The sequence below is a fragment of the Eurypyga helias genome, unplaced genomic scaffold (genome assembly GCF_000690775.1).
Source record: "Eurypyga helias isolate BGI_N326 unplaced genomic scaffold, ASM69077v1 scaffold3321, whole genome shotgun sequence".
Classification (NCBI taxonomy): Eukaryota; Metazoa; Chordata; class Aves; order Eurypygiformes; family Eurypygidae; genus Eurypyga; species Eurypyga helias.
Genome location: NW_010228766.1, coordinates 85,312 through 93,923, shown reverse-complemented (window position 1 = coordinate 93,923; position 8,612 = coordinate 85,312). Strand labels below are relative to the sequence as shown.

Sequence of the window (8,612 nt, the reverse complement as noted above, 5' to 3'; positions counted from 1 at the left end):
CTCCGTGTCGCCGTCTGGGCCCGCCGCGGCCGGGGGAGCGCCTCATGCCCCGGTGGTGCGGGTCTCTGGCCTAACAGCTAACGGTACCGCCTCCCCTTCTTCCAGCTTTCAGGGCGTGCCGTTGGCTTACGACAACATCAAGGTGGTGGGTGAGCTGGGGGACATCTACGATGACCAAGGGTTCATCCACCTGAACATCGAGGCAGATTTCGTCATCTTCAGCCCCAGAAAAGGGAAAAAACTGGTGGTATGTAGACGTGTTGACATCTCGTGGAGCATTTATTTTTATTAAGTAATCAAAGCTTGGCTTATCTCCATCATCCTCAGAGGACTGGACCTAAGTGGAGTTATATTTTAGTTTATATTAGTAGTTTCTTCGTGTATGAGTAGTTTATTAGCAGTTTGTCGTAGTAGTTTTTATTTTCCTATATCTGTACTCTGTGCCCCTGTATTTGTTAAATAGATACAATACTTATGTATTATTAAAATATTCTAAGGATTACGTATTATTAAACAATACATAATAATTTTGCATACCATTTATGTTATGTTTCTTTCTGAAAAGCAGGTAGTTCTCAAACAGGGGTGTTTGTTTTTATTTAATAGTGCCAGGAATGTTTAGGAAGCTCTCATGAGTTTATTTCCTTAGTATGCCAGAGCAGTACAGCAGGCTGAAGCCTGCCTTTCAGTGTATTGCTCACAGAACAGCTTTAAGCTTGCTAATGCCCTTGCATCAGTACTTCTGCGAAACACACGCTGAGAGTTGCCTTACATCTGTCGTCGTGCCACGCCTTTCGCGGCATCGCTTGTGTATTTCTAAATGTGATTAAGAAATGAGTGTGCCCTCTTGCTATGAAGAGAATGGGAAAACCCTCAGAAAACAATGGGAAAACAAAGATGAATAACGTTTGATATGTGAATGTATCAGAAACCCACTGAATGGAGTTCTCAAACTTTTTACGTCATCTATATTTTTAGCTGCTGTTAAGTAGTGTTGTGCCAGTATAAGGGCCGTTTTAGGCCATTAAATCAGACTTAAAATGTCTTTAAAAAAAAAGTTGATGGCTGTAATTCTGGGGCAAGAGTTAACCTGTTATATTCAGGTACTCATTATGGCTAAATCCCATGTTTTGACTTACTTTTTCTTGAAAGTACAGGTTGAGTTCTATTTTGGGAGGAATTGTATGAAGAGTATATAGGGATACTTTGATTTTAGTAAAGAAGAGTTAGTGGATTTGCTAGATAAACTGACTTCATAACTTGTGCGTAAACTTGTCGAAAAATGTCCGTATAGGAAAGTAAACATGTATCGTGTGGGTTTAAAGAGATAATCATTACTATAGCTTCATGACATGCTTTTTCTTTTTTAGGGTGTAATTAATAAAGTGGCCCCTAGTCATATTGGCTGCCTGATACATGGATGCTTCAATGCTTCTATCCCTAAACCTCAACAGATGTCAGTTGTACAGTGGCAACAGCTGGGGTTTAAAATCGGGGATGAACTGAAATTTCAGGTATTGCACTTAGATTCTGATACAGCTGGGGTGTTCTTCATTCGAGGAGAACTCACCAAAAGCAGGTATTGTGCCCTACTAGAAAATATTGTAAATTGTTTTATTGGGTTTTTTACAAGCTAAATGGTTTGAATTACCGTCTTAATCTTTTAAGCTTTTGTATTTTTATACAAACCCATGTCTGTACATAGCCTGTGTTAGTTATCTTAAACTAAACTTTCTCATGTTAAGGACTCATGTGGAAGTTTCCTCTGGAAAAATAAAAGTAGATTTTTTTTTTTTTTTGAGCTTTGAAAATGTGAGCATGCTGACCTATGAATTGTTGATTGCATAGATGGTACGTTTGAAATAGCATACTCAAATGTCTAGAGGAGCTGTGTTTGAGAATGTGCATAGGCTTTTCAAGTGACAACACTCCAGTTCCTCAACACAACACTCACATCAGTGTGTACGCGCACGCGCACATTACATGACCACAGGTAGTTATATGTGCATGGCTTAAATGCTTGCTGAAACGTAAGAGTATCAAAGATGATAGGAGAAGATGCATGACCCGCCTCCTTTCACTTATGTGTGTAGTTTTTTAGAGCAGCTTGCTAAAACTTTTAATAATGATATCTTTTAAGTATTCGTTCAGATATTTTGTTTTAATCTGTCATTTGCTGAGCAATTGTTTTCTACCAGTGTGGTTATGTTTTTAATTAAATGTACAATATGACTACTAATGTCAAAATCTTAATATTGATTCAGTGAACTTGCAATGAAACTTAGCAATCTTGTCCTCAGTGCCTGTGGAGACATCTCCTCCTCCATAGTTTTTAACTGCATTCTTCCCATATTTATCTACCTAGACATTTTCTTCAGTGCCCTCAGTTGCAAGTTACCTGCTGTGTTTTTTGATTTTGTTTGGATTTTTGTTTTCTTGGCTTTTCTGGCATCATCTTTAACTGTATAGACTTCAGCAAGGCAATTGCTTGATAGAACCAGCAGTGTTTCATGTATGGTTGGACAGGCCGTTGGCTGTGCGTGTTTGTGAATAACTTGGCGGAAGAAAAAGCTTTTCTACACAATGTGTAATTATGAATTAATGGATGAAGGAGTACAAGAAAAGAGGAAGTATCACAATGGTCTGTACAGCATTGTAGAGAAGAAATTTTGGCTAAGACTTGAAAGAGAATATTGATTCTGTGCTAAGAAGGAGGCTAGTCGGGTAGTAGAAATTACCCCGAAAGTATTAAAACTGGCATTATGATTTTCTGTGACTAGAGTATCATGTTGTCCATTTGTTGTTGTTTTTAGCAAATGCTTATCTTTTATCTACTTGGTGTAAGTAGTGTGTTGTAGTTAATTTTGACATTTCACTGTGTGAGGTGCACTTAGATGTCTCCACTTCAGCTTCTTTTGTATATTTCTTCACAGCATGCAGCCCAGGCAATCTGAGACAGTGACTGACAGTACAAATGGGGATGAAATTCAGAAGCTTGACCACCAGGAAAATGGCTTGAATGACTCTGGGGGAGATAATGTCACAGAGGAACCTTTAGGTGAGATGGATAACACTGGGAGGGAAAATGCAGAAGAGCAAAGTGTTGATAATATGAATGGATTATGTGAGGATAAAAACAAGAAGAAGAAAAAGAAAAAGCATAAGCAAGAGCAACAGGAACATATTTTGCCTACCAGTGACTCCAGTGGTTACCAAAGTGACCGTAAAAAGTCAAAGAAAAAGAAAAGAAAGCACTGTGATGAAGTGGAAGAAAGTGAACTGTCTCTGCTGTCACAAGAACCCAAAGCTAAAAAGAAAAGGGACTAAAGTCTGAAGTGCCTTGCCTGAATAAGATTTCAGACTTTTTTGATAAGCCTCCAATAAAATCCTGTTTTCAGAATGCATATGTATATTTCTTTACTGAACAAGCTGCTCTGCTAGGTGGGATGATGTCTGCGTGCGTATGTGCACCAACAGTTTTAATGGCAGGAGCTTTTGAAAATGTGATAGAAAAGGTGGGACAGAAGCAATATCTGTCTGTTTTATTTACTGGAAAATAAGGCAAGGAACAACAGTAGGACATAATTACAGGAGTACATGCATTACCTCTGTGTCTGCTTCCTGACCCCATGCAGTAGCTAGTTATGATCTTTGCTACTCTAATTCCATTTTTGCTGCTCAGTATCTTACTTTCATGAGTAGGTTAGGTTTACCTTTGGGGTTCTGGGAAATATATCTGAATTCCCAGGGGCTGAGGAAGTTTTGGGTTTTTTTTGAATTGTAGCAAGTGACCATGATTGCCTGTAAATGAGACTGCAGCCTGACTTAGACATTAGGCAAACTCAAATGCCTTGGATCTTTCAAAACACCTTTTGCAGTGCTCTGGGAAAACCAGTATGATCATTTGATTCGGAGCAAGCAGGGAAGACACAAGTTTAATGTAATCTAGTGTAATGAAGTACCACTTACTTATGGGTCAGAATACGTCTGAGATACGGGCTGATAAGGCAGTTGGTAATGGGCCATACTTGGATAAAGTTCATTTTTATGCAAGTTCATTGACTTCGATGTTTTCTTAAAAAAAAAAAAAAACAAACAAAAAAAGCTGAAGTGCAAGTCCCAGCTTTTTGTGCTAGTTTTAATTGCTAAACACTTTCTCTAGAATATAAGGTACCTACTGCCAGTGTTTTCCAAACTGCTGGAATTAATGTTAGTGGAAAGTTGTGACAACAGGCAAAGTGACAGTCAAACGTTAACAAATGAGCCTCTATTAAGAGCTAATTTTCATGGTGTACACGCATGATTTTTTGAATATCAGTAGTTTTGGTTGCAGCTCTTTTCTGTTGTGAGGAGTTCTGGGGAGAACTGTGGTGTGACATGGTCTAGGCTAAGTCTTTAACCAGGGTAGGAGGCAATGATCATTTTGCTATTGATTTGCCTATTCCAGGAAGACATAACCAGCTCTTTGGAAGCCTTGTAATTAAACAGCACTTGTGTGGACACTTGCTGCTCGTGGGTCTGTTCTTAGGTGACAAAACATTTTGCTCTAGTGATTATGCTGATGGTATTAGCTCACTGTACTAGATTTATATGCAGTGCCTATAACCTATCCATCCACATTATGCATGTTCTGAATTTAAAGCGTGACAATGCTTGGTTTAGAGCTCACTTTGTGCTCTATTAATGTCCTTTATGTATCTGTAAAGCTCCAAACTTACCAAGGCAAATCTAAGTTTTTCTCTTCCAGGCTTGATGGCGTGGCAGTACCTCATAGGCATTTTAAAGTTATTACACCACCATAAAGAACAAAGTGAAGAGTTTTTGAAGATGTATAAGGTGAACTTAAATAGCTGTTTAAGGGCAGCAGAAACTTCCGTATGTCCTCTTTTGCTTGCTCTTCAGCGTACGTGGTCTTGAAACCGGTTTCTGGGCAGTCCTGAAATGAATATGAATTGTCCCTGTTATGTTTCTAGATGTGACAATGCTGACACTTGAACTACATGTAATTTCATGGGCGCTGTCACCTCTGTCCATTTTCCCTATACTGTGACAAAACCTGAAGAATTAACAGAATGTTTGTAATGCGTTTGTTGCTGCATGCCGCTGGGTCAACTGAAGGCAGTATTCTGGTGTGTTGTGTTACAGTGAGTAACACAAAAATCCCCACTCTTAACATGCTTAAAATATAAATACACAGGACAGGGTGAAGGTTGGAAGATAATTTACAGTCATAAATTATCTGTTGGGTCACTTTTTAATGAAATGACATAGAGTGAAGAAGTTGGATGGGTAGGTAAGCAGGATATATCAGAGAGGAGGATGGCAAGGGCAGATATTTTTTGCTGATGCCTGTGGGAAGAGAAGGTTGGAGGCAGTTGCTATTGCAGATGAACCAAAGACTTTAGAATCCTCCCACTTCATCTGTTAGTCCTTAATAACCATTACAGCTCACTTTCCCTTTTGGGGAAGGAAAGCGCATCTCCAGCAGCCCCACTGTTGGTGACTGTGGCATGAGCCAAGCTCCCCCAGTTCACAGAACCAGCTTGTAGCACCAAGGGTTTGTCTTGCTCTGTTCCAGCTTTTAATTAGTGTGAAGAGAAGGGAGACATTCAGGGGGAAGAACTGAAGTTGCAGCTGATAAATCAAGTAACATAGACAGTATAAATGCTTTCAGCACTTGGAATGCTATTTTTCCACTTTTCCTGCTTTATGATTCTCTTACTGAAAGAGATTTGCCTACTGTAGTTAAACAAACTACGTAACTGGCTTTTTGAGGGTATTGAGCAACATTTCTGAAAACCTAATCTGTCTCAGTTCTGTGCCTGATTTAAAGGCAGAATTTTTATGGTACAGCAGTGCGGCCAGCACTTTCTTGTATCATTTTTTCGTTTTCTTTCTTGGCTTAAAACAGAGGAGAGCAATTAAAAGATAAATTAAATGCAGAAGCTGGCAATTTATGATTGCTGAACAAGTTACTGTTCCAATGTTGCAAATACTATAACATGTTCCATTAAATTTTTGCTAGGTTAATATGCAAATCGCAACTGTGCCACAAAATAAAATTGTAGATTCCTTTGCCTGACAACTGCACAAAACAGTTAACTGTTTTCTGCTGGTTTATGTCTTTGGAAGGGGGAAAGTGAAGAAAAGACTTTTAAGAAAAAAAAAAAGGAAAACAAGTGCTTTTCACAGGAGGAGCCAGTATTGGCAACCTCACAGCTGTACTGTTGATGTTGCTGTAGACACTGTTTCGGCATTAGCTAAATATGGCAAGAAAACTTGGACTTTCAAAAGTGAATTGTCACTCTATTCATGACTTTAAATCACTTCTCTTTAGTTTTTCCCCCCCTTGAAAAGAAGTAAGATTTTCCAATGCTTGAAATGAACAAAGGAAAGAAGCCGAGCTTGACACTTTCAATAAAAGTTTCTATGAAGTCTGATGATTAAAAATGTTTAGCTTTCTGTGTTCCCCTGCACTACCAATGTAGAGTTGTACTGAATTTCGAGTTGACCTCAGACTTTTGAGTATAGAATGCAAAATTTGTAAAACTTCCAAGGAGGCCAGGTGACTTCATCTTTGTTTGCACAGCCCTTCTGTTCCGGTTTTCCCAGAGTGCATTCTAACACAACTCACTTCTGTCACATAGCAAAGAGGTTAGAAAATAAAATTGTATTTTGTCCTATAACTATATTGGTAGTTACACCAAGGTAACTGTCAGGTGATCTAAAGAAAACACGCTGTTTCCTGTTTAACATTCGGCAACAAAGCCAATCTTCTCTTTTGTCTGTGGGTGATAATCTTTTGTCTGTATTATGAAAACTAGTTCTAATTTTGCCAGCTATAATAACGCAGGGACTGCTTCTTCATAGTATTATAAATATTTTGATTCTGCAAACATGTTTCTCAGTGTATTGCATGCTTCTGGCAGAAGAGCAAGCACTCATAGGAGAAAGTATTTTTAGCTCTCATTAAAACACTTGTTTTGTATTCTCTGAAGCTTGCAGTGATCTGCAGTGTTAACTCTTGCTCTTTGTCTTTTCCTTCTCTTAGAAACAAATTATTTGCTTTTGACTTCGTAGTTTTCTGCTGCTTAAAATATGCAGCCCACACAGCCCAGCGGATGAGTTCTAGAGAAAGGGATTTTTAAAGGGCCCAAGCAAGCTAGCTGCCATTTGGAAAACATGAGCCCTGATCAAATCTGCCTCTGAATAAACAGTTTGCCTTTGGAAGCATCTCAACTTTTGATAGCCCTTAGACAGTACAGACCTTTCCTGCAAAAAGCATGGGGGTAGTTACATACCCAAACTGTTGGAGTTGTGTTTTTTTCGCAGGTTGAGCTGTGACCTTTGGTGTCTAAAGGTATATGATACTTATTAAAAGTGCAGGTACCAAGATATGACTGACTGTTTATTGCTCCTTATCCTCTGTGCTCCTTCTTCCTTTATGCTTTCTTTCACTGGTGCCTTTTTTGTTTGGGGACTTCCCTAGAAATATTCTTACCACACCTGAAGCATGAGGCCTCACTCAAGAGCAGGATGTCATTGTGCTGCACAAATTGCTTGAGAACTGTGTTTAAGAAGCTCTGGTAAGGCCCAGTCTGTCAGTCGGTGTGCTGTTTAGAAGCTCACATTAGGCATGGTTGATCCACTAGAAGTTTGGACACTGAAAGCAGCAGTTCTTCGTCAAAACACCTTGACTGAATTGCAATTAAGGTTGCATTCAGAAATAACATCGCAGTTCTATCTGTAAAGCCATGATCGGTGAGCATGGCCTCATTGTGATACGTACACGCACAGCGCACACAATTGCTGAAGACGGGAGTGCAGCAGCGAGTGGAATGCAGGCTGTGCAAGTGCAGTCCCAGATTGGATTGAAAGCATTTTTTTTCAAAACTAGTGTGGAATAACTCATTCACGAAGTTGACTGAAGCCAGAGTCCTCTTGTTTTCAAGGAGAGTTGGACTGGAATGCTGTTGGCCTTGATAACGTCATAACTGTTTAGGCTTGTTTGTTACTGTATGTGAAGACACAGTCTGGTTTGTTTGGGTTTTTTTTTCTTATAATAAAAGTGTTAGTGTATGGGTAAATTAAAAATTGTGTATGGATCAGTCAAACCAACACTTAAAAGCTAGACTAAAATTCTGCCCCTGTACTCTGCTCTTGTGAGACCTCACCTGGAGTGCTGCGTCCAGCTGCGCAGCCCACAATATCGGAAGGATATAGACTGGTTGGAGAGAGTCCAGAGGAGGCCACGAAGATGATCAGAGGACTGGAGCACCTCTGCTATGATGAAAGCTGTGAGAATTGGACTGGTTCAGCCTGGAGAAGGCTCCGGGGAGACCTTATTGCAGCCTTCCAGTACCTGAAGGGGGCCTACAAGAAGCTGTGGCGGGGACTTTTCGCAAGGGCCTGTAGTGATAGGACAAGGTGTAACAGGTAAACTGAAAGAGGGCAGATTTATATTGGATGTAAGAAAGAAATTCTTCCCGGAAAGGGTGGTGAGGCACAGAACAAGTTGCCCAGAGAAGCGGTGGATGCCCCATCCCTGGAAGTGTTCAAGGCCAGGCTGGATGAGGCTTTGAGCAACCTGGTCTAGTGGAAGGTGTCCCTGC

At 39.9% G+C, this 8,612-nt stretch overlaps 1 protein-coding gene across 1 annotated transcript; it reads left to right on the top strand.

Moving 5' to 3' along the window:
- Positions 1-105: 105 nt before the first annotated feature.
- TWISTNB (TWIST neighbor) lies at positions 106-3,327 on the top strand (the record flags this gene model as incomplete). The annotated part of the gene is made up of 3 exons (XM_010160115.1): positions 106-247; positions 1,371-1,579; positions 2,934-3,327. Coding segments are annotated over 3 exons (745 nt in total), but the record flags the coding sequence as incomplete, so codon positions are not given.
- Between the last annotated feature and the right edge of the window lie 5,285 nt (positions 3,328-8,612).